Here is a 26657-nt window from a genome sequence, read left to right on the forward strand (position 1 = left end):
GGTGAGAGATCCAACGCGAGGGAAAAACCTACTTGACCTCGTTCTCACCAATCTACCATGATGGTATTAGTAGAAGAGATCACCACACAGCCCTTGTGGAGACGAGTCCCATCTTCACAACAAGGACACCCTCCATCATGTTGTGTGGCACTACCACCATACTAAATGGGATAGATTCAGAACAGATCTAGCAGCTCAAAACTGATCATCCATGAGGCGCTGTGGGCCAGCAGCAGCAGCAGTAGAATTCTATTCCACCACAATCTGTAACCTCATGGCCCAACATATTCCTCACTACCATTACCATCAAGCCAGGGACCAACCTTGAGCAGTGTAGAAGAGCATGCCAGGAGCAGCACCTAAAAATACATCTCCGGACTACATGCATGATTAACAGCAGAAGCAGCCTGCTATAGACAGAGCTATGCGATCCCTCAACCAACTGCTCAGATTAAAGCTCTGCAGTCCTGCTACATCCAGTCATGAATGGTGGTGACAACTAATGGGAAGAGAAGGCTCCATGAACATCCCCATCCTCAATGATGGTGGAGCCCAACACGTGAGTGCAAAAGACAAGGCTGAAGCGTTTGCAACCATCTTCAGCCAGAAGTGCCGAGTGGATGATCTATCGCGGCCTCCTCCTGAGGTCCCCATCATCACAGAAGCCAGTCTTCAACCAATTCAATTCACTCCACGTGATATCAAGAAACGGCTGAGTGCACTGGATACAGCAAAGGCTTTGGGCCCTGACAACATCCTGGCTGTCGTGTTGAAGACTTCTCCTCCAGAACTAGCTGCTCCTCTAGCCAAGCTGTTGCAGTTCCAGCCAATGTGGAAAATTGCCCAGGTATGTCCTGTCCACAAAAAGCAGCACAAATCCAATCCAGCCAATTACCGCCCCATCAGTCTACTCTCAATCATCAGCAAAGTGATGGAAGGTGTCACCGACAATGCTATCAAGCGACACTTAACAATAACCTGCTCACCGATGCTCAGTTTGGGTTCCGCCAGGACCACTCGGTTTCAGACCTCTACAGCCTTGGTCCAAACATGGACAAAAGAGCTGAATCCAGAGGTGAGGTGAGAGCAACTGCCCTTGACATCAAGGCAGCATTTGACCAAGTGTGGCATCAAGGAGCCCTAGTAAAATTGAAGTCAATGTGAACCAGTGCGAAAACTCTCCACTGGCTGGAGCCATACCAAGCACAAAGGAAGATGGTTGTAGTTGTTGAAGGCCAATCATCTGTGCTCCAGGTCATCGCTGCAGAAGTTCCGCAGGGCAGTGTCCTAGGCCCAACCATCTTCAGCTGCTTTATCAGTGATCTTCACTTCTTCATAAGGTCAGAAATGGGGATGTTCGCTGATGATTGCATAGTGTTCAGTTCCATTCACAACACTTCATTATGAAGCAGTCAGTGCCCGCATGCAGCAAGACCTGGACAACATTCAGGCTTGGGCTGATAAGTGGCAAGTAACATTCGTGCCACACAAGTGCCAGGAAATGACCATGTCCAACAAGAGAAAGTCTAACCAGTTCCCCTTGACATTCAATGGCATTACCATCGTCAAATCCACCACCATCAACATCCTGGGGGTCACCATTGACCTGACACCTAACTGGACCAGCCACACAAATACTGTAACTGCAAGAGCAGGTCAGAGGCTGGGAATTCTGTGGCGAGTGACTCACCTCCTGACTCCCCAAAGTCTTTCCACCAGGAGTGTGATTAAATACTCTCCACTTGCCTTTTTTTTTTTAATTAACTGAATTTAAATTCCCCAGCTGCCATGGTGGGATTTGAACCCATGCCTCTGAATCATTAGTCTAGGCCTCTGGATTACTAGTCCAGTAACATAACCACTATGCTACTGTACCCCTGTTTTCCAAAATGCATCACCTCACACTTGCTGATATTGAATTCCATCTGCCACCTTTTAGCCCATTCCCTCATCTTGTCAACATCCCTTTACAGCTTCCTTTGGTCTTCTAAAGAATTACGATACTTCCTATTTTCGTTATCATCTGCAGATTTTAACACCACCCCCTCCAGACCTATATCCAAATCATTGATATACACAGTACACAGAAGTGCCAGCAGAACTAAACCCTGTGGGACACCACAACCTATTTCCAACCACTCTGGAAAACTGCCATTAACTCCTACCCTGTTTTCTTCCTGCTAACCGATTTTTAATCCAGTCTGCTATCCCCTCTAATTCCATACCATTAATCTTTAATATTATGCTATAGGTACTTTCTTATATAAACCAATATCTGTTATATCCTATTGTATGTAAATTGGTGCTAAATATTTGCTTGTCCACAGTAGGGAGTTTAGTAATCTAGATGTATACAATGTTTTCATAGATGACAATCCTACTGTATTTTTTGAAAATTGTATGCTGGACAATATTTTTTTTATTCATTCCTGGGATGTGGGCGTCGCTGGCAAGGCCAGCATTTATTGCCCATCTTTAATTGCCCTTGAGACGGCGGTGGTGAGCCGCCACCTTAAACCGCTGCAGTCCTTGTGGTGAAGGTACCCCCACAGTGCTGTTAGGGCGGGAGTTCCAGGATTTTGACCCAGCGACGATGAAGGATTGGCGATATACTTCCAAGTCAGGATGGTGTGTAACTTGGAGGGGAACTTGCAAGTGATGGTGTTCCCAAGCGCCTGCTGCCCTTGTCCTTCTAGGTGGTTGAGGTCGCGGGTTTGGGAGGTGCTGCCGAAGAAGCCTTGACGAGTTGCTACAGTGCATCTTGTAGATGGTACACACTGCAGCCACGGTGCGCCGGTGGTGGAGGGAGTGAATGTTTAAGGTGGTGGATGGGGTGCCAATCAAGTGGGCTGCTTTGTCCTGGATGGTGTCGAGCTTCTTGAGTGTTGTTGGAGCTGCACTCACCCAGGCAAGTGGCGAGTATTCCATCACACTCCTTACTTGTGCCTTGTAGATGGTGGAAAGGCTTTGGGGAGTCAGCAGGTGAGATACCTGTCGCAGGATACCCAGCCTCTGACCTGCTCTTGTAGCCACAGTATTTATGTGGCTGGTCCAGTTAAGTTTCTGGTCAATGGTGACCCCCAGGATGTTGATGGTGGGGGGTTCGGCGATGGTAATGCCATTGAATGTCAAGGGGAAGTGGTTAGACTCTCGCTTGTTGGAGATAGTCATTGCCTGGTACTTTTATGGCGTGAATGTTACTTATCACTTATCAGCCCCTCTTTAAGCACCCATGAAGCTTATAAACTATATTGGCCATCATGTGAGAGCCTGGGTTCTCAAATCACTTCACAAAAGCATCCTGGGAGTTTCGGCTCCTAATACTAAATTATAAGTAAAAAAGTTAACACCAACATCACTAACCTTCCTAGAGATTTCTTGAGCCTCTGGGATTGGAGACCCATCTCCAACTATTAGAAGTATTTGTTTTTCCCTCTGCTGTTTAATTACAAAATATTTGATGTTTGGTATGAAAATACACTCGGTTATTAAAATTCAGTGTGCCCAAATTCTTTTTCAAAATTCTTTCCGAATGTCTCGTGGTAGGTGTCGCTTAGCACATATTGCCTTTAATTCTGCTGTACTTAATTTGGTTTTTACTGCTGAATTATAAATATTGGAAAAAGGAAAGCTGGTAATTGCTGAAGGAAAGTTGTGTGTTGCAGTGTGCAAGGGTCTGCCCAAATAACTGTGGAACTAAACTAAATAGAAAATGTATGGAAATAGAAAGGACAAATTTCACAGTAAATCGTATTTTCAACCTGAGAGACAACAGTGTTATAAACCAAAAAGTGAGCTAAAATGTGATAACATTTGCATCTGCTAGGACCATTGTTTTGTTTTTACAAATGGTGTTATTAGCCATAGCAGAGAGTTTGCTCTAGTTTCTCAACATAAAAACAAAACTTGTACATTGGGGAAAATTTTTTATAAATCGAAGTAAAGTGGGTTAAGGTTCTGGTTCCATTCAAGTCTTATCTACATGAGCTCATAGGACTGCAGTTTGCTAAACTGTCTGTACACGAGAAACTGCAGCAACATTTAATTATGACTGTTGTTTCTTGTCGTCGAGTGACTGTGTTTGAGCCAGTCGTTCCCTGTTCAACTTTTTTCTACAAAAGAAACTACAAACAAAAAGATATCTCCATGACAACCAAGTTTTCACAGATTTGATTTTGCAAAAAAAAAATCTTTTTGCTATTTTCCCCCCTCACCAAGTTTTTCTTCTGTATCGGATCTGCTCTGTCTGACCTTCCCAACAATACCAGATGTTTTCAATGTGTGCCTAGTGACATTTTCCTCATATGACAATTTACTTTTGTTTCATTAAAGCAGTTAATTCATTATAAAAAATTGGAACTTTCCATGTCAATTTAGCTTTCACAAGTGAAGGCAGGATGATTTTTTTAAGACATTGCCCTTAATGCAGTCCATGCAGTATTACATTTTATTTATGATAACCAGCGGAACCCTTTCAGTATAATTATTTTACAACATGTTAACCTTTTTCCTGTCAAAACTGCATTATTTTTGTTCTTGGTGACATGCTGTCAGGCGAATTGAACTGATCTCTGTGGAAGTGAGGGTTAACACTAACAGTTGGGTCTGTTCTTGTACCCGTAAGCATTCAAATTATGAGCCATATATGATCTGCAAACTCTGGCTATCTGGTTCACAAAGCCCTGGTGAAACAACAATGTGCAATTATAATGTATCTTTTTAAAATAGAAAAACATCCCAAGGTGCTTCATAGAAGCCTAAGAAAAAACAGATGCTGCACCAAAGAAGGAAAGATTAGAAGGGGTGACCAAAAGCTTGATCAGAGATGAGTTTTAAGGGGAGTCTTAAAGAAGAGAGGGAGGTAGAGAGGTTTAGGGAAGCAATTCCAGAGGGTGTGTTTAAGTGGCTGAAGGCGCTGCTAACGGTCTAATGGTGGGGTGAAGGATGGGTGCAGATGCACAAGAGGCTGGAATCTGAAAAATGGGGAGTTTGCAGGATGCTTGTCTGATTGAAGACAGATATAGAGGAAGGAACGAGGCCATGGAAACACTTTCTATTTGTGCTTATCGTTACTCCACTGCATTCGCCTGTAGGAATTTGGCAGTTTGGAAATTCTAAATCCATCTGTAACTTAGTTTGGGGGAGGATGCTTTTGAGTCAAAAGTAGCTTTTAATTTAAAAATGGTGGGCTAGTGTTTTGTATTTGGTTGTTTGTGGCTGGCAAAATATTCCACTAAGTGGCTCATTAACACCGAATCTTTGGTACTGAGTTCCCTACTTTCAGTGTAAATTCTGCATTAAATTGGGATTACAACAAATTCCTGTCAGTTCCAAAAAACTAAGAGTCAGTGTACTTGGCGTTGTGCCTGAAGTGGTAGAAGTTTGAAAAACTCTTCCGCAAATGGCAATTGATGCTAGATCAGTTGTTAATTTTAAATCGGAGATTGATAGATTTTGTTAACCAAAGGTATTAAGGGATATGGGGCAAAGGCGGGTATATGGAGTTAGCTCGCAGATCAGTTATGATCTCATTGTATGGCAGAGCAGGCTCAAGGGGCTAAATGGCCTACTCCTGTTCCTATGATCCACTATAATAGCTATATTGTACATAGTATGACTGAAGTCTGATCATTCTTGTTACTGGTGCAAATCCACTGGTAAATTTGCATCAGTAAACTGGTTGATTTGTTAGGAAAGTGGCCCACACTCACTTAGTACTCCAGTTTCAACCAGAACTTGAAGAATGCCATGTAGAATGTGCCACGTGCAAAGTAGAGTGATGCTTCATGCATTTAGAGTTGGCATTGCTACTGCTCTTGCAGTGTAACAACATCATATGACTTTACTCCGATTTTTTTGTAAGAAGTTTAAAAAGTAAGGTAGCGGTTCTCTGAGGTGGGAAATTCATCAAATCCTTCAGTAATTCCAAAAGTTCCAGGAAAGCAGAAGAAGATGACAGATTTAAAAAAACCACAGAGCAAAACCTCAGAACTAAGCACTTTTCAGTTGAGTGTTTAGTGCTGTGATGACCTTGAAGAGCTTAAATCTGATCAACCTGAGACAGGTATTCCTTTAGGAGTACCATTATATCACTGTCTCCTAGATGTTGATGAATAAATCATGCAAGAAGTTTCAATTATTACGATAATTGTTATAGTACTGGACTAGCAGCCCATAGTTAATGAGTTCAAATTTCATCATTATGAAATTGAATTCAATAAAATGATCATGAAAGTTACTGGCTTGCTGTAAAAACGCAACTGGTTTACTGATGTCCTTCAGTGTCTGAAGCTGCCACCTCTACCTGGCCTGGTGTACACATAACTCTAAATGCCCCCTGAAGTGGCCCCACCACCTTCTCAGGGCAACTGGATTGGGCAATAAATGCAACCTTGCCAGCATCACTCGCATCCAACACATACAAAATATATACTCAACTTCCAGTAGCAGAACATTCTGTAATTATGACGAGGCAAACTACTTTGTGATTGTAATGGGTAATAGACGGTTAGGTCTTTGAGTGCATTTGTAGCCTCTGATGTCTTCCAAGTTTTTGCATCTGTTGATATGAAGATTCAAAACGTGCTTAAAGTATTTTGTTTATTTGAGAACTTCCTCATTCAGGTAACATAGCTAGTTCCTTAGATTCATGTTGCCTCAAAATTCCCCCCTTTGCCATTGTTGAGGCAAAGCTGCATTACCTTTCTACAAATCCCCAAGAAGGTTATTAAATCTGCTTGTACTCTGTACCTTTCCTACATTACAGCAGTGACTGCACTTCAAAAGCAAGTCATTGGCTGTAAAGCACTTTGGGATGTCCTGAGTTTGAATGGCACTATATAAATGCAAGTCTTTCTTTTTAAAATGTACTGTATAGAGTTACTGCAGAATTTTTAACCTAGTCTGAACCCCCCACGTCCCTCCCCGAGCCAAAAGTTACCTGGAACATCCTAGTAAGACTGCTTCATCCAACCTTCTTCCTGCCAATAAGCAGCAGTGGAAAATTGACTGAAGGTGACTTTTTTTCCACACTGAAACTATAAGTGGAATGGAGATTTGCCATCACTACTTTCGAGGTAAAGTGTGTGTGTGTCATACTTTCTCTGTCCCTCAGTTCACAAATGCATATATTTAAGTAATTAAAATCTATAGAAGTAAAGCACTGGCTGGTCCAGTGGAATAGCATACTGTCAATTTACTTCAAATCTGGGTTTTAATCCAGTCCAGACTAACGAGATGAAAGCTCTTTTTTGTTTTACTGCCCACAACTTGACAGAAATATAGCAATCTGCGTTCATAAAGACGGATGGTGTGAGCAGTGGAGAAACTCACTAGTGTAGTGGAAGAAGTATTCTGAAGGTAGAATTGAGGTATACTGGGTGGGGCTTTCCTGTCCAATAGGTGTTATGAAATCATAAATCTGTTCTTTAGGGGAACAGAGAAAATTTTCCCCTTTGCCATTATTGAGGCAGTGTAGGAGTTTAATGTGCAATTGGTCACGCTATAATTGTCTTGCAAGTTGTCAATCTGTAACTGGATGCTCAGAGTGGAAAAATTTCGATTCACTTCTGATGCTCTTCATCTTGATGAGCACTTTGGTTTCTGTCTATGTTAGACAAGCTGGAAATTGTACCTGAATATCAGTGTGCCCATAAATATTTACTTATAACCTCAGTAAGTTAGACTTAATTAAATTTTAAACAAACTTGTAACTTCCTGCTGCCAGGACAGTGGGTGTATTTAATAAGTATGCAATGGAGAAATTTTCCATTTATGGACCCACAATTATTGACCTTGCCTCTGCTCTCCCTGCGAAAAAAAGCTCAATAGTAGTGCAAGGTTCAAATGGTAAAATAATGCACTTTTGCTGACAGTTACCCAATTGAATTCCATCCTTTAGAACTGACATCCTGACAAGTTCACCAAATATTTATCTGAAAATCTGCAGAAGAACTTGTAACTCTTATTGGACCTTGGGTCACGTGCAGAAAGATACATAATAAGCAGTGCTGAAGTAACTTGGATGTCGTTGAGGCCAAGATTAGATCAGCCATGATCTTATTGAATGGCGGGGCAGGCTCGAGGGGCCAAATGGCCTACTCCTGATCCTATTTCTTATGTTCCACAAATGCCTTTTACACATGTGTGTACTCATTTGTGCCGGAGTTCTCCATTTTATTTTTAAATTGGGGCTTTTCCCATCAATATTCTAATACCTCACTTTAGTGAGCTGTATCATGCTAACTGCACTTTTCAGTGTCCACTGTGGCTCAGTTGGTAGCACACTCGCCTCTGAGTCAGAAGGTTGTGGGTTCAAGTCCCACTCCAAAGCTAGGCTGACACGCCAGTGCAGTACTGAGGGAGTGCACTGTCGGAGGTGCCGTCTTTCAGATGAGACGTTAAACCGAGGCCACATCTGCGCTCTCAGGTGGACGTAAAAGATCCCATGGCACTATTTCAAAGAGCAGGGGAGTTATCCCCGGTGTCCTGGCTAATATTTATCCCTCAACCAACATAACAAAAACAGATTATCTGGTCATTATCACAGGGCCTTGGTGAGACCACACCTGGAGTACTGTGTGCAGTTTTGGCCTCCTTACCTTAGAAAGGATATACTTGCCATAGAGGGAGTGCAGCGAAGGTTCACCAGACCAGACTGATTTCTGGGATGGCAGGACTGTCTTATGAGGAAAGATTGAGTCAACCAGGCCTGTATTCACTAGAGTTTAGAAGAACGAGAGGGGATCTCATTGAAACGTATAAAATTCTGACAGGGCTAGAAAGACTGGACGCAGGGAGGATGTTTCCCCTGGCTTGGGGTGTCTAGAATGAGGGGTCACAGTCTCAGGATACGGGGTAGGACATTTAGGACTGAGGAGAGAAATTTCTTCACTCGGAGGGTGGTGAAACTGTGGAATTCTCTACCACAGAAGGCTGTGGAGGCCAAGTCGCTGAATATATTTAAGAAGGAGATACAGGAAACTTTGGTTTATCTGGAAGTTGTCTGTCCGGAAACCTCGATCTAACGGCAGAAATCAGCAGCCGTTTTGTTAGTGTTTTTTTCTTTTTTTTTCCATCTAGCATTTTTTAAACAGTCAGTCTCTGGAAAGCCTCTCTGAAGCTGTTGCTAAGCTACAGAGACGCTTCCAAGGTACGGGCCGACTGTTTACAAGCTGTTGCTAAGCAACAGTGTTTGTTGTCAGTTACGGAGATGAAAACCTCCGTATCCTTCAACATTAGCGCTGGTCTGTCCGGAAGTTTTCATAGATCGGCATCACGTTGGTGCCGGATATCGCGAAGTTTCCTGTAGATGGATTTCTAGACACAAAAGGCATCAAGGGGTATGGGGAGAGAGCGGGAATATGGTATTGAGATAGAGGATCAGCCATGATCATATTGAGTGGCGGAGCAGGCTCGAGGGGCCGAATCCTATTTTTCTATGTTTCGTCTATGCTGTTTGTGGGAGCTTGCTATGCACAAATTGGCTGCTGCGTTTCCCACATTACAACAGTGACTCCACTTCAAAATGTACTTCGTTGGCTGTAAAGCGCTTTGAGATGTCCGGTGGTCGTGAAAGGCGCTAAATAAATGCAAGTCTTTCTTTTCACCTGAACCTTGGAGCATCATCATACATTCACACATTCTGCATGCTAAACATTATATATCATGTGCTCGAAGATCCAAAGAAAATAGGAGCGTCTAGAATGTGCAGTCAGCATTAACAAGCTGACACAATCCTCACTGGAGCTTTATTATTTGACATAAATCACCCTAAAAGTAACATTGGGGAATTTTTTTATTTGAGTTGATTCATGGTGGTTTTCACTGAGGGGACAAAAATCACATCATGTGGGAATTAAATATTTTTACCTTCTGTTGTGCACTTATTGACCTGCCAATTGATATTAGGAGAGACATAGACAGATTAAGTGAGTGGGCAAAACTATGGCACAGAATTCAACGTGGGCAAATAAGAAGTCAGCCACTTTGGACCCAAGAAAGCTAAATCAGAGTATCTTGTAAATGATTAGAAACTAGGGACTTTAGAGGAGCAGAGAGATTTGGGAGTCTAACTACACAAATCATGAAAAGCCAGTAGACATGTTCAAAAAACAATTTAAAAAGCTGATGGAATGTTGGCCTTTATCTCAAGGGGGGCTGGATTACAAAGGAGAAGTTATGCCTCCGTTGTATAGAACCTTGGTCAACCCCATCTGGAGCAGTGCATTCAGTTTTGGGCACTGCACCTCGGGAACAATATTTTGGTCTTGGAGGGGGTGCAGTGCAGATTTACCAGAATGATATTGGGACTTAGAGGGTTAAATTATGAGGACAGGTTGCATAAGTGGCTCGTATTCCCTTGAGTACTGGAGATTGAGGGGTGATCTGATCGAGGTATTTAAAATGTTAAAAAGATTTGATAGGATAAATGCGAAGAAACTATTTCCTCTGATGGGGAATCAGGACCAGGGGACAATCTTAAGGTTAGAGCTAGGCAATTCAGGAGCGAAATCAGGAAGCACTTTTTTTACACACACGGCAGTAGAAATTTGGAACACTTTTCCCCCAAAAGGCTGTGGATGCTAGGACAATTGGAGCTTTCAAGGCAGAGATATTTTCGTGAGGTAGGTTTTCAAGGGATATGGAGCAAAGGCAAGAAAATAGAGTTCAGGTGCAGACTAGCCTTGACCTAATTGAATGCCAGAACAGGCCTGAGGGGCTAAATGGTCTGCTCCTGTTATAAAGGGCTACATTGTTCATATATTTAACATAATACAGACATTGTAACATTTAACTTTCAAGCATTGATGATGTACAAGAGCCTAAGAACATAAGAATTAGGAGCAGGAGTAGGCCATACCGCCCCTCAAACCTGCTCTGCCATTCAATAAGATTATGGCTGATCTTTGACCTCACCTCAACTCTACTTTCCTGCCATGTCCCCATATCCCTTGATTCCTCCTATATACAAAAATCATTCTAGTTCAGCCTTGAATATACTCAACGACTGAGCATCCACAGCCCTTTGGGGCAGAGAATTCCAAAGATTCACAACCCTCTGAGTGAAGAAATTCTTCCTCCTCTCAGTCTTAAAAGGCTGACCCCTTATCCTGAGACTATGCCCCCTAGTTCTAGACTCTCCAGCCATGGGGAAGCAATCTCTCAGCATCTATCCTGTCACTCCCCCTCAGAATCTTATGTTCAATGAGATCACTTCTCATTCTTCTAAACTGCAGAGTATAGGCTCAATCTCTCATCATAGGACAGCCCTCTCATCCCAGGAATAAATCTAGTGAACCTTCGTTGCACCACCTCTTAAAGCAAGTACAGGAAACTTTGGTTTATCCAGAGGTTGTATGTCCGGAAACCTCGATCTAATGGCAGAAATCGGCAGCCGTTTTGTTAGTTTTTTTTCTTTGTTTAAAAAAAATGCTAGAAGAAAAAAAGTCAGTCTCTGGAAAGCCTCTCTGAAGCTGTTGCTAAGCTACAGAGACGCTTCCAAGGTACGGGCCGACTGTTTACAAGCTGTTGCTAAGCAACAGTGTTTGTTGTCAGATACGGAGATGAAAACCTCCGTATCCTTCAACATTAGCGTTGGTCTGTCCGGAAGTTTTCATAGATTGGCATCACGCCGGTGCCGGATAGCGCGAAGTTTCCTGTATATCCTTTCTTCGATAAGGAGACCAAAACTGTGTGGTCTTGCCAAAGCCCTTTACAATTATAGCAAGACTTCCTTACTCTTGTACCCCAACCCCCTAGCAATAAAGGCCAATATGCCATGTGCCTTCCTAATTGCTTGCTGTACCTGCATGATAATGTTTCTTGTACTAGGATACCTAAATCTCTCTAAACGCCAACATTTAATAGTTGTTCACCATTTAAAAAATATTCTGTTTCCTATTCTTCCTACCAAAGTGAATAACTTAACATGTACTTTGGTACCAAGTGTAATAATCTTGACATGTTTTGTTAGCATTTTTATTGGAGTGGGGTTAGGAAAGAGTCTGATTAAAGTTTAATTTTGAATAATTGTTTTGTAAATGTATTACAAATCGTGGTTTTAATTCATATTCTCTCTCAATTCTTTACAGAGAACATTAGCCCAGAGGAAGAATATAAAATTGCCTGCCTCCTTATGGTGTTTGTTGCTGTATCTCTTCCAACTCTAGCCAGTAATGTCATGTCCCAGTACAGTCCTGCTATTGAAGGTAAGTACTGATCCTCCAGTATGGGGTGTCAAGGGCAAAGTGATGAATCTAAAGATTTAAGTTTTATATGCCATCTTTATAATATATACTATTGTTGAGTATCTGTTGATGTCATGTTAGTTTTCAACGCTTCAAAAATAGTTCTGGCATTCAACAAAAGATTTACCTAATTTGTATTTCAAAATGGTATAAAGATGGGCCCATTAGGTTTATATTTTTTTAAATTGTAGCAGTATAGATTTTATTTGGGTTATATATTGGTTTATTTGAGCAATTAACCTATAAATTAATTTTGCCCGACAACACACTACAATTACCGCATCAGTGAAGGAATTTGCTGATAATTTTAGAACTGATGAACTTTTGAAGTCATAACCACATGTTTGTTCTGCCCCTCCCCTTGAGCCATGTGACCTCTTTAGTTTGTCTATTTCTCTTCTTGGTATTAATCATTTGCCTTGTTCTTGTCACTGAGAAAGCTTTCTCCTCTTTCTCTTCGCGGTACCTACATATTTGATTTCAGCCTGTGGGTTTAAGTTTTTACTAAGTTTATTTTTGGAATTCAGCTTAATACCTTTCAGAAAATTTGATTTATGCTACATCTTGGTTTTACAAGTCTGCATTAACTGCAGATAGGTCTTTTTGTAACTGGCGACATCCAATGCCTTCTACCTTTTTTGTGCAAGTTCTGTCAAAGATTTCTACGGCAAGTTGGAGAAAGACTCCCAGCAACTGAAAAGATTAGCGTCTTCGGCATCTCACTTTAGGTACAAAATACAAACCATGTGATTCTACAAGTTGTCTCTTTCTACTTCCACAAGCGGAAATGTGCCAAATGACATGAAGAGGATGCATTGGAGTATGTATATTGGTCAAAATCCTCTTTCTTGGAGTCGATGTTGACATTTCCATGGAAGATATTGGATAAGCACTTGTTCAATTTCAAGCACCACAGCGAAAGAATGTAAACTTGATCTGCATAGAGATTCCCACAGCTAACCAGCTGTACTATAATTCAGGAAAAAACAAGGCTTGGCCAGTTATGAAACTGATCCCAGTATTGATCCCAATACTGATCAGTATTTTGTCTTAATGGATGCATACCATCTGGTCCCTGGATTATACTGATGGTGCATTGGATTGGAGTTTCTGGTGAAAAGGTTAGAGTAGAAATGGTGAAATTTAACTTCAGATATAATTTTGTTGGAGCAGCTGAACTGCTCATCCAAGATGAAGAGGAGGAACCTACGGATAAGGGAATTTCAGGTCCCTATTTATTCATTGTACTATCCATGAGACCTATGAGCCTCCACTGCAGCCCCTGGCAAAAGCCTGCATTTCCTGCTTCCAGTACCAGTTTTAATCTTGCTCTCCTGATCCTGTTAGGAACATAAGAACTATGCCCCCTAGTCCTACACTCAACAACCAGCGGAAATAGTTTCTCTCTACCCTATCTGTTCCCCTTAATATCTTGAAAATGTCGATCAAATCATCCCTTAACCTTCTAAATTCCAGGGGATAGAACCCTTGTTTGTGTAACCTCTCATTAATTTAACCATTGAGTCCGGGTATCATTCTGGTAAACTTACGCTACACTCCCTCCAAGACCAATAAATCCTTCCTACGGTGTGGTGCCCAGAACTGCTCACAGTACTCCAGGTGTGGTCTAACCAGGGCTTTGTATAGCTGAAGCATGACTTTTACCCCCTTATATTTTAGTCCTCTAGATGTAAAGGCCAGCATTTCATTAGCCTTTTTGATTATTTTCTGTACCTGTTCATGACATTTTAATGATCTATGTACCTGGACCCCTAAGTCTCTTTGGACCTTCAGGTTTTAGCTTTTCACCATTTAGAAAGTACCCTGTTCTATCCTTTTTAGGTCCAAAGTGGATGACCTCACATTTGCCTACATTGAAATCCATTTGCCACAGTTTTGCTCATTCACTTAATCTATCAATATCTCTGTAATTTTATGCTTCCATCTACACTGCTTACAGTGCTGCCTATCTTTGTGTCATTGGCAAATTTGGAAAAGTGGCTTTCTATCCCATCATTTAAGTCATTAATAAATACGGTGAATAGTTGAGGCCCCAACACAGATTTTTCATGCAGTATGATTTTGCCATTCCCATTTGCAACATTTTCACAGTATGTTCTTTCAAATTCCTTCCTCCCCTCCTAAACCCCCCCTCTCGTCTCTGCACCTGCTTAATATCTGTTACATTTCCAGCTTTTTCCAGTTCTGATGAAGGGTCCCAGACCTGAAACGTTAACTCTGTTTCTCTCTCCATGGGTGCTGCCTGGCCTGTTGAGTATTTCCAGCATTTTCTGTTATTACAGATCCTTTTGGGACACCACTGGTCACTTCCTGCCAATTGGAGTTCTTGCCCATTATCCCTACTGTCTCCTGCCGCTCAGCCAATTTCCTAACCAGGTCAATAATTTGCATTAGTTCTATGTGATTTCCAGCTTGCTGACCTCTTCCTCTACTGTAAATACTGACAAAGTAATTATTCAACATGTCTGCCATTTCCTTATTTTCATTGGCAATATCACCATTTAGTTTTCAAAGGGCCAACATTGCACCTGACCACCCTCTTTTTCTAATATAATTATAAAAACATTTGTTGATTTTGATATCCCTTTATAAGTTTCTTTTCATACACTCTTTTTGTAGCTCTTACTATGTGTTTTGTCACCCTTTGCTGTTCTTTGTATCTTTCCCATTTGCCAGGAACCGTGCTATTCTTTGCATTTTTGTATGCTTTTTCTTTTAGTTTTATGTTGTCTCTTACTTCTTTAGTCATTCATGGCTGGGTTTTTTTTGGCAAGTAGAGCTCTTGCCCCTTAGGGGTATAAGCTGGTTCTGTATCACGTTAAATTATTTTTTGAACACCTCCCACTGATCATCTCTCGTTTTGCCCGTTAACAGATTTGCCCAGTTTACTGTGGACAGTCTCTGTCTCATCGCATTGAAGACAGCCTTGCCTAAATCTAGAATCTTAGTAGCTGTTTTGCATTTCTCCCTTTCAAACACTACTTTGAACTCGATCATGTTTTGATCGCTATTAGATCAATGTTTATGCACCGTTAGGCTGTTAACTAAATCTGACTCATTACTAAATCTAATATGGCATGCCCCCTTGTTGGTTCTAGGACATAATGCTGCAGAAAACTCTCAAACACACTCAAGGAATTCACTACCTTTCTGACATCTGCTAGTCTGTTTATCCCAATCTATATTAAAGTTAAAATCCCCCATTAAAACCACTCTACCTTTGCTAATCACTGAACTCATCCAACCTACCGCTTCACAGCTGCTACCAGGGGGCCTATACACAACTCCCACTACAGTCTTAAATCCCTTCCTATTTCTTATTTCTACCCATAAAGTCTCCACTGCCTGCTTACCTCTCCTTATATCCTCTCTTATCATCCTTAATCACTAAGGCTATTCCTCCCCCTCTGCCATTTTTCCTCTCTTTCTTGTAGACCTTATAACCTGGTATATTTAGTTCCCAGTCCTGACTGTCTTGCAGCCATGTTTCAGTAATGGCTACCATGTCATACCCTCCAGTTGAATTTGCACTTGCAGTTCATTCAATTTGTTCCTTATACTCCGTGCATTTGTATAAAGAACATTTATTTGGAACACACCCTAGTCTGTCTTTCAGCTCTAATGTTTCACTCGCATGTTTCTTATTTCTCTCTCCTGGTTTAATAACTTTACATCTTTTAGTTTTCCCTTTACCTGTAGTGCCTAAAGCACAATTTTTGACTTACTCTACTCTCTTCCCTTTCATTTGTTGCAAAGTGGCCTGGGGCCAACAACACCCTGCACATACCCTTCTATGCTTATGCAAGCTGCCAGCATTTGGATTCTTTCTTGGCACTAGGGGAACACTACAGGATACATGTGTTCTGTTGTAAATTTGGTGTGGATCAGTGCAATGCCATGTCAGGTGTGGGGTCCTTGTGCTCAATCTGGTGATTCCTAGCTCCTGGACTGTCCCATTCCAGACCGAACTTAACAGCATTTACCAAAATTGAGACAGGGATAGGAGGATTTTTGGGGGAAATTTTGTGTTTCTTAGGTTACTCTGCTGGGCATTGCTGAAGTGGTAAAAGGAAGTTGTTCAAAATGGTGGAGAGAGTTTGTAGGTTACTTTCTAAGCTACATGGAGGATGTCGATGGGGAAGCTTCCCCACAGTCAGAGCTAATTGAGAGTGTGGGTACATCACTCCTGGACCCTGCTCACGTTTCAGTTTGGAACCTCACAGAAGGAAAGCATCTCTGCCCCTAGTTTTAGTCCTGTTCTGGCCACTGGCTCTAATACCACAACTGTTGCCACCTTATGGTGAGCTTCTGGAAGTAACCAAGCATATCAATACTTAGAGTTGTAGCCCTTGGCCAAAAATTGAGTACCAGGATACCTAGTGCAAAGCATCAATTGATGCTTTAGTTAAGTGATCATATGTACAAAATAATTTAGCGAATTCCAAATGAGGCAAAGTTGAAATAAGGAAATAGAGGTTAAAATCAAGCAGCAAAGTGTCTGCATTGAATACTGAAGCCATGCAAACTGGCCCTAATTCACGGTAGGACTACTTCAAATTAACATCATGGTTACTGTCATTCATGTAATTAAATCAGTTTGTATCGACTGCCATAAAAGTATGGATGAGGGAAAATTCCAAAATGATTCCCACCCAAAATTCAAAGGCATGATCATATGTTGTGTCCAGTGATTCTTCTTTCCCTTCCCCTGTAACTTATTAAAAGCCACATTTTATTATGCTCCAAGCTTCATAGGTAACCATAAGATGAGCCCACTATTCTGAGACTTCCAAAAGTACAAAACTTCAGCCAAATTTTAGATCTTAAAAATTGTAACTACATCTTCAAAGCGATCAAAATGGTCAACTATCTACTTGCACAGTCAATCGAGTCATAGAAAGATCTTTAAAAGGGCAGAGCTATCCACTTAGGAGTTAGTTGCTGGGTCATCACCAAATCCCTTATATGAGCAGTAAGTGTGTCTTGTCTCAATATGATCGAATTCTTCATTAAGATGGAGAATGAAGTACTCGACTCAGAGACTAGGGTCCTAAATTTAAATAAAGGAAACTACGATGGCCTGAGGCGTGAGTTGGGTAGGATTGATTGGGGAATGTCACTCAAAGGGTTGACGGTGGATAGGCAATGGCAAACATTCAAAGACCGCATGGATGAACTACAGAATTTGTTCACCCCAGTTTGGCATAAAAATAAAACAAAAAAGGTGACTCAACCATGGCTAACAAGGGAAATTAGGGATAGCATAAGATCCAAGGAGAGGACATATAAATTGGCCAGAAAAAGCAGTAAACCTGAGGATTGGGAGCAGTTTAAAATTCAACAAAGGAGGACAAAGGGATTAATTAAGAAAGGGAAAATAGAATATGAGGGTAAGCTTGCAGGGAACATAAAAACTGACTGTAAAAGCTTTTATAGATATGTGAAGAGAAAAAGATTGGTGAAGTCAAGCGCAGGTCCCTTGCAGTCAGAATCAGGGGAATTTATAATGGGGAACAAAGAAATGGCAGACCAATTAAATACTTATTTTGGTTCTGTCTTCACAAAGGAGGACACAAATAACCTCCCAGAGATGTCGGGGAACATAGGGTCTGATGAAAGGGAGGAACTGAAAGAAATCAGCATTTGTAGGGTAATGGTGTTGGGGGAAATTGATGGGATTGAAGGCCGATAAATCCCCAGGGCCTGATGATCTACATCCAAGGGTACTTAAGGAAACGACCCTAGAAATAGTTGATGCTTTGCTGATCATCTTCCAGCATTCAATGGAATCTGGAACAGTACCCATGGATTGGAGGGTAGCTAATGTTACCCCACTATTCAAAAAAGGTGGTAGAGAGAAAACGGGGAATTACAGACCGATAAGCCTGACATCGGTAGTGGGGAAAATGCTAGAGTCCATTATAAAAGATGTAATAGCAGAGCACTTGGAAAACAGTGACAGGATCGGACAAAGTCAACATGGATTTACAAAAGGTAAATCGTGCTTGACTACTGGAATTTTTTGAGGATGTAACTGGTAAAATAGATAAGGGAGAACCAGTGGATGTGGTGTATTTGGACTTTCAGAAGGCTTTCGATAAGGTCCCGCATAAGAGATTTAGTGTGTAAAGTTAAGGCACATGGGATTGGGGGCAAGGTATTGACTTGGATAGAGAACTGGTTGGCAGACAGAAAGCAAAGAGTTGAAATAAATGGGTCTTTTTCCGAGTGGCAGGCAGTGACTAGTGGGGTACCGCAGGGATCGGCCCTTGGACCCCAGCTATTCACAATATATATTAATGATCTAGACAAGGGAACTAGATGTAATATCTCCAAATTTGCAGATGACACAAAGCTGGGTGGGCATGTGTGCTGTGAGGAGGATGCCGAGAAACTCCAGTATGATTTGGACAGGTTGGGTGATTGGACAAAAGCATGGCAGATGCAATATAACGTGGATAAATGCGAGGTTATCCACTTTGGTGGCAAAAACAGGAAGGCAGGTTATTATCTGAATGGCAATAGATTGGGAGAAGGGGAAGTGCAACGAGACCTGGGTGTCCTTGTGCACCAGTCACTGAAGGTAAGCATGCAGGTGCAGCAGGCGGTTAAGAAGGCAAATGACATGTTGGCCTTCGTAGCGAGAGGGTTTGAGTACAGGAACAAGGATGTCTTGCTGCAGTTGTACAGGGCCTTGGTGAGACCACATCTTGAGTATTGTGTGCAGTTTTGGTCGCCTTATCTGAGGAAGGATGTTCTTGCCATGGAAGGAGTGCAGCGAAGTTTCACCAGACTGATACCTGGGATGGCAGGAATGACGTATGAGGAGAGATTGGGTCGATTGGGCTTATACTCGCCGGAGTTTAGAAGAATGGGAGGGGATTTCATTGAAACTTATAAAATTCTGACAGGACTGGACAGACTAGATGCAGGAAGGATGTTCCCGATGGTCGGGGAGTCCAGAGCACAGTCTAAGGATAAGGGGTAGGCCATTTAGGACAGAAATGAGGAGGAATTTCTTCACCCAGAGAGTGGTGAACCTGTGGAATTCTCTACCACAGAAGGCAGTAGAGGCCAATACATTAAATATATTCAAGAAGGAGTTGGATATATTTCTTAAGGCTAAAGGGATCAAGGGGTATGGGGAGAAAGCAGGGACCGGGTACTGAATTTGGATGATCAGTCATGATCGCTCGAGGGGCCGAATGGCCTACTCCTGCTCCTATTTTCTATGTTTCTATGTCTCCCATATCGGGGGGAAAAAACCTGGCGTTTGCTATTTGTGGTTCATTTCTTTCAACATTCTTGATGTTTTCCTGCAGTCATCAGAATAAGAGGATACGTTATTCAGTTCATAAAATTATACATTATTTCACCTCCCCAACTGTGACATGCGCTTCAGCCAGAATTGTGATGGTAACCAACGGAAGACAGTGGGTGTTATGTCAGCATGTCTTAAAATAGAATTCAGCCACACCCAGTATGGAGTAGTTAGGCTGTTTATTTGGAGTAGTATCAATATCAGACTGTTGCCCCAAATGCAGAACCTAGTTCATGTTATCCACACTGGCTCTGGAAAGGTGCCAGAACAGCTCTTGAGTGATTTTATGCCACTTTATGCAGTTTTGGATTGTGGAAAGGGGGTTTCGCTGAATCCTCCCCCTACTCTAATTTTATACTGTTAAAAGGCACCAGCAAAATATCTGCATTTTCTCAGGAATGGCAGTTAAGGCACAGTCCAAGCATGTTAAATACATCACCTATGTTGTGAGCTGAAAAAGGCATTTGCCCTTTTCTCCCCAAAGAGGATTTGATAACAGGACTAAACAGAAGTAATGGGGGTCCAGCACAGCAAGTGTGAAATCTTTTCTACATCTTTTGGCATATAAACTGGCTTGGTCTCATGCTGGTTTTGCTGGCAGTTTGCCATCCAATGGTGAACAAAGTAGTAACGTTATGACCCAACAATACTATTGTAGTACAGTATGCAAAGAAGCATAGGAAGGCTGGGGGAGAGGAGACTCAGTATTTAGGCATTGAGCCAGTGTGATAAAGATGTGCAACTGGCGTGAGTAGAATGCAGTGGATCTGGTAGCCCAGAACCAGGTAGCAGTGCAGAATGGGGCAGCAGATGCTTTCAACGGGGTGAATTTCAACACAATAAAGGATGATGCACAGTGAAGTTGGCCTAACTCATTTCAGGAAATGGAGTTACAGCACTTGACAGCCTACAATCCCCAGCAGTAGATGTTACTGTGTGCCTTTCTTTAGTGTCCTTTCGAAACTTGAATCATTTGAGAGATTTGGGAGAAAGGAAGGAAGGGCGAGATGTTGATTTTAGTCACAGTGCAAGAAGTCATGTTTCTTGTACTTGCTGGTCCCTGACTGTGGATGGGCTATTTTGAATTATATAGAGCAAAGGCCTGACCCAGATGAACAGTGACATGTAAAGATCCTTAAACTGGGAGTCTCAGCCGGAGCCATTTTGTGCTGTATGGCTCTCTTCCAATCATTACACTTTTTTTTTAAATGATCAATTTGTTAAATAACCCTGTAAATTTGGAACTGATGCAGAAGGCACAAAGTGTCATTAAAATGATCACTTAGCAGTAAATAGACATTGGTTAGAAGCGTAAAGAAAAAGGTTAATGTTTCAAGTCTGATTCCACTATATTCCAGCTTTCCAGTATTTGTGGTTTTTCACCTACTTGGAGCTTATAGCATCACTTATCAAATACTAGTTTAACAGGTTTTTCTAATTCAGATGAAAGTGGCAAAAGAACAGATTCTCTTGCTATTCTTGCAATCCATCTGTTATCTTGTCATCTCTAGTCAAAAAGAACTGAAAGACCACAGGGAGTGAGTGGTTTGTCGTGCATAAAATGAGGTGGTTTATGCTTCACATGTGAGGGAGTCAGTTAACTCATTACTCTGATATACATGGTGTCTGTTTTGTCACTTCAAAGTAACTTTTCTCTTTTTAATATACAGGACATTGCAACAACATTCATTGTTTGGCCAAAGCTATAAACCAAATTGCTGCTGCCTTGTTCACCATTCATAAAGGAAGCATTGAAGACCGTCTTAAAGAATTCCTTGCTGTAAGTAGAATTCCTGTTCATTTTTAAAAAAATCTAGATGCAGAGTCAAGGTCAATAGTATACCACAAAGCTGAAAAGAGTAAGACGGAAGACCAGGCAAATCGAGATGTACAGTGGAAGCTCCATAACCCATGTTCCAGTTATTAATACCAATCACCTTCTGTCTGACATAAAACAGCCTTGCAGCTCAAGAAAGAGCTGCAAGGCTGATTCCATTTTTTAATCTGTATTGCATTTGTCTTCATTCCCATGCTTAGAGTATTGCTCTATTGGTGCAAGAACAAAATGTAGGGACTCTTGGTTATTATCCAATTTCCATTATAAAAGTGATGCCAATTTTTGCTTTTAATAGCCTCTAAATTGTATGATTTTTATTTAGCATCAACATTCCTAACCCTTTGATAGCACTAGTTTGAAAGAATCGCTCAACCATTGGTGGCCATACCTTCTGTTGCCTGGGCCCTAAGCTCTGGAATTCCCTGCCTAAACCTCTCCGCCTCTCTCGCTCTCTTTCCTCCTTTAAAACGCTCCTTAAAACCTACCTCTTTGACCAAGCTCTGCCCTAATTTCTCCTTATGTGGCTCGGTGTCAAATTTCTTGTCTTTTAGTACTCCTGTGAAGCATCTTGGGACATTTTACTATGTTAAAGGTGCTATATAAACAACAACTTGTATTTATATAGCGCCTTTAATGTAGTAAAACGTCCCAAGGTGCTGCACAGGAGTATTTTAAGACAACAAATTTGACACCGATCCACGTAAGGATAAATTAAGGCAGGTGACCAAAAGCTTGGTCAAAGAGAGAGGTTTTAAGGAGCGTCTTAAAGGAGGAAAGAGAGGTTTAGGGAAGGAATTCTAGGGCCCAGGCAACAGAAGGCACGACCACCAGAGGTTGAGCGATTTATGATCAAGGATGCTGAAGTGGGTAAAATTAGAGGAGCGCAGATATCTCGGGGGTTTGTGGGGCTGAAGGAGATCACAGAGATAGGAAGGGGCGAGGCCATGGAGGGATTTGAAAACAAGAATGAGAATTTTGAAATCGACCCGCTGCTTAACCGGGAGCCAATGTAGGTCAGCGAGCACAGGGGTGATGGGCGAATGGGACTTGGTGATGGTTCGGACACGGGCAGCCGAGTTTTGGATGGCCTCAAGTTTACGTAGGGTGGAATGTGGGAGGCCAGCCAGGAGTGCATTGGAATAGTCAAGTCTAGAGGTAACAAAGGCATGGATGAGGGTTTCAGCAGCGGATGAGCTGAGGCAAGGGCGGAGACGGGTGATGTTACGGAGGTGGAAGTTGGTGGTCTCTGTTATGCTGCGGATATGTGGTCGGAAGCTCATTTCAGGGTCAAATATGACACCAAGGTTGCGAACAGTGTGGTTCAGCCTCCGACAGATGTTAGGGAAAGGGATGGAGTCAGTGGCTAGGGAACGGAGTTTGTGGCGGGGACCAAAAACAGTGGCTTCGGTCTTCCCAATATTTAATTGGAGAAAATTTTTGCTCATCCAGAACTGTATGTCGGACAAGCAGTCGGACAATTTAGACACTGTGGAGGGGTCGAGAGAAGAGGTACTGAGGTAGAGCTGGATGTCGTCAGCCTACATGTCAGCCAACTTCCTGGCACCAGGGGTGGCTCTGCTGCACAGGACGGGAGGAAAAAGAGGGGTATAGCTATAGTAATAGGGGATTCTATTGTAAGGGGAATAGATGGGCGTTTCTGCGGCCGCAAACGAGACTCCAGGATGGTGTGTTGCCTGGTGCAAGGGTCAAGGATGTCTCGGAGCGGCTGCAGAACATCTTGGAAGGGGAGGGTGAACAGCCAGTTGTCATGGTGCATATAGGCACCAACGATATAGGTAAAAACTGGGATGAGGTCTTAAAAGCTGAATATAGGGAGTTAGGAGGTCAATTAAAAAATAGGACCTCAAAGGTAGTAATCTCAGGATTGCTACCAGTGCCACGTGCTGGTCAGAGTAGAAATAGAAGGATATTTCAGATGAATACGTGGCTAGAGGAATGGTGTCGTGGAGGAATTCAAATTCCTGGGACATTGGAACCGGTTCTGGGGGAGGTGGGACCAGTTCAAACCGGACGGTTTGCACCTGGGCAGGGCCGGGACCGATGTCCTAGGGGGAGTGTATGCTAGTGCTCTGGGGGAGGGTTTAAATTAAAATGGCAGGGGTTTGGGAACCTGAGCAGGGGGTCAGAGGAAAGGGAAATGAGGATAAAAGCAAAAGATAGGAAGGAGAAAAACAAAAGTGCCAGTCAGAGAAATCAAGGGTTTAAATCAAACATGGTGATACGCTTATCAATTACTCCATAAAAGGCAATGAATTAGGAAAGTAATGAAAAGGTTTTTATTAACTAAAGAACAGAGCATGCCTCTCGTGGACGACTGGTTCCAAGAAGGAAGTGGGTTGCCGGGCAGCCACCTTTATACCAGGTCATGTAGGCGGAGCCAGCTGAGGCATGCATTGGTACACAGTGAGTAGCAAGAGGTAACAATGTGCAATAACGATAACAGTAGTGAACAACAATGAAAACAATAACAGTGGTTTACCACATTCACCCCTTGCTTAAAAATTGAGTCCGGTGGGGTGAAGTGTACTAAAAGTTCGTGTAGGTAAGCCTATCAGGAGGCCTTGTATGCCGTCCTGATCGTCGTAGCAGCGGCGGCGGTGCTGCAGTATCCAACATCGAGTCTGGTGTCTGAGTGGTCGACGAAGGGTCCTGGGGCTCCGGCATGCCGTCCACAGGGGTTGGGTTGGGAGAAGTGGTGGATAATAACGGTGGTGATTCAGGGGCGCCCGAGGGTGCGAGGTCTCGTATGGAGACCGTGTCCTCCCGCCCGTCTGGGTATGCCACGTAGGCATACTGGGGGTTGGCGTGTAGGAGGTTCACCCTCTCAACCAGGGGGTCCGTTTTATGGGTCCTCACGTGCCTCCGCAGTAGGACGGGCCCAGGAGAAGTCAGCCATGTCGGTAGCGAGGTTCCCGATGTGGACTTCCTGGGGAAAACGAACATTTGCTCATGAGGGGTGGCATTAGTGGCAGTACAAAGCAGTGACCGGATGGAGTGGAGCGCTGCAGGGAGAGCCTCCTGCCAGCAAGAGGTCGGAAGGCCCTTAGATTTTAAGGCTAAGAGGACGGCCTTCCAAACCGTCGCGTTCTCTCTTTCCACCTGGCCGTTCCCCCGGGGGTTGTAGCTGGTGGTCCTGCTCGTAGCAATACCTCTCGCGAGCAGGTACTGACGAAGTTCGTCGCTCATGAAAGATGAGCCCCGGTCGCTATGTATATAGCTGGGGAACCCGAACAAGGCGAAGAGGTCATTCAGACATTTGATGACCGTGGTACTGGTCATGTCTGGGCAAGGGATGGCAAACGGGAAACGGGAGTACTCGTCAACAATGTTGAGGAAGTGCACGTTGCGGTCAGAGGAAGGGAGGGGTCCCTTAAAGTCGATGCTCAAGCGCTCGAAGGGGCGAGTGGCCTTGATCAGGCTTGCTCTGTCTGGCCTATAAAAATGCGGTTTGCATTCGGCACAGATTTGGCAGTTCCTGGTCATAGTTCTGACCTCCTCGATGGAGTAGGGCAGGTTGCGGGACTTAATGAAGTGGCAGAATCTGGTGACCCCGGGGTGGCAGAGGTCATTGTGGAGGTTCCGCAGTCTATCAACTTGCGCGTTGGCGCATGTACCTCGTGATAGAGCACCTGGGGGCTCATTGAGTTTCCCGGGCCGGTACAAGATATCGTAATTGTAGGTGGAAAGTTCAATTCTCCACCTCAAGATCTTGTCGTTCTTGATTTTGCCCCTCTGCTTATTATTGAACATAAAAGCAACTGAATGCTGGTCAGCGAGAAGGGTAAATCGTTTTCCGGCCAGGCAATGCCTCCAGTGTCGCACCGCTTCCACAATAGCCTGGGCCTCCTTTTCGACAGAGGTGTCGAATCTCGGGGCCCTGGAGGGTCCTTGAGAAAAAGGCCACGGGTCTCCCCGCCTGGTTAAGGGTTGCAGCTAGGGCAAAGTCGGATGCATCGCTCTCCACTTGGAAAGGGATGGACTCATCCACTGCGTGCATTGTGGCCTTCGCAATATCACTCTTGATAAGAGTGAAGGCAGCACCCGCCTCTGATGTCAGGGGGAAGGAGGTGGACTTGATGAGGGGTCTGGCTTTGTCCGCATAGTTAGGCACCCACTGAGCATAGTAAGAGAAAAACCCCAGGCATCTCTTCAGTGCTTTTAGGCAGTGGGGGAGGGGGAGCTCCATAAGGGGGCGCATTCTGTCGGGGTCGGGCCCGATGACTCCGCTCTCCACTACGCAGCCGAGGATGGCAAGGCGCGTGGTGTGAAACATACATTTCTCTTTATTGTATGTTAGATTCAGCCGCTGGGCCGTACGGAGGAATTTCGCTAGATTAACGTCATGGTCCTGCTGGTCGTGGCCGCAGATGGTGACGTTATCCAGATAGGGAAAGGTGGCCTGCAGCGCGTTCTGGTCAACCATCTGGTCCATCTCCCTTTGGAAGACTGAAACCCCGTTGGTGACGCCGAAGGGGACCCTAAGGAAGTGGTAGAGGCGGCCGTTTGCCTCGAAGGCAGTATACTGGCGGTCCTCATGGCGGATAGGGAGTTGGTGGTATGCTGACTTAAGGTCAATGGTGGAAAATACCCTGTATTGCGCAATCTGATTGACCATATCAGATATGCGGGGAAGGGGGTATGCGTCCAGCTGGGTGTACCGGTTTATGGTTTGGCTGTAGTCGATGACCAGGCGGCGTTTATCGGCGGCCTTAACGACTACAACCTGGGCTCGCCATGGGCTGGTGCTCCCTTCGATAATGCCCTCCTTCAGGAGTCGCTCCACCTCCGCGCTAATAAAAGCTCTGTCCCCGGCGCTGTACCGCCTGCTCTTGGTAGCGATGGGTTTACAGTCGCGGGTGAGGTTAGCGAACAAGGGGGGGGGGGGACTTCGAGTGTGGACAGGCTGCAAGTGGTGCGCGGCGGGCGATTTAAAAGCTGTTGGTTGCAGACTATGAGTGGGGGAAGGGGTCCACCGTATGCCAATGTGACACTTTTGAGGTGGCACTGAAAATCCAACCCTAGCAGAACAGCAGCGCAAAGACGGGGCAGGACAAGAAGTTTAAAATTTTTATATTCAGTGCCCCTAACCGAAAGGGTCACCACACAGTAGCCGCCGACGTCCGTTGAATGGGACTTGGACGCCATAGAAATCCGATGGCGCGTTGGCAGGACCGTGAGGGAGTGGCTACACACCGTGTCGGGGTGAATA

General features: G+C 43.5%; 1 protein-coding gene across 7 annotated transcripts in view; it reads left to right on the forward strand.

Moving 5' to 3' along the window:
* The window catches only part of nckap1 (NCK-associated protein 1), a 247554-nt gene that overhangs the window by 194061 nt on the left and 26836 nt on the right, over window positions 1–26657 (forward strand). For all 7 annotated transcript variants that reach the window (XM_085985933.1, XM_085985932.1, XM_085985931.1 and 4 more), the window contains 2 exons: window positions 12093–12209; window positions 21261–21370. In XM_085985933.1, the coding sequence (XP_085842059.1) occupies window positions 12093–12209; window positions 21261–21370 (227 nt within the window). The remainder of the gene's footprint in view (window positions 1–12092; window positions 12210–21260; window positions 21371–26657) is intronic.

Source organism: Somniosus microcephalus, chromosome 4 (genome assembly GCF_052327205.1).
Source record: "Somniosus microcephalus isolate GS21.2 chromosome 4, FLI_Smic_1.0, whole genome shotgun sequence".
NCBI lineage: Eukaryota > Metazoa > Chordata > Chondrichthyes > Squaliformes > Somniosidae > Somniosus > Somniosus microcephalus.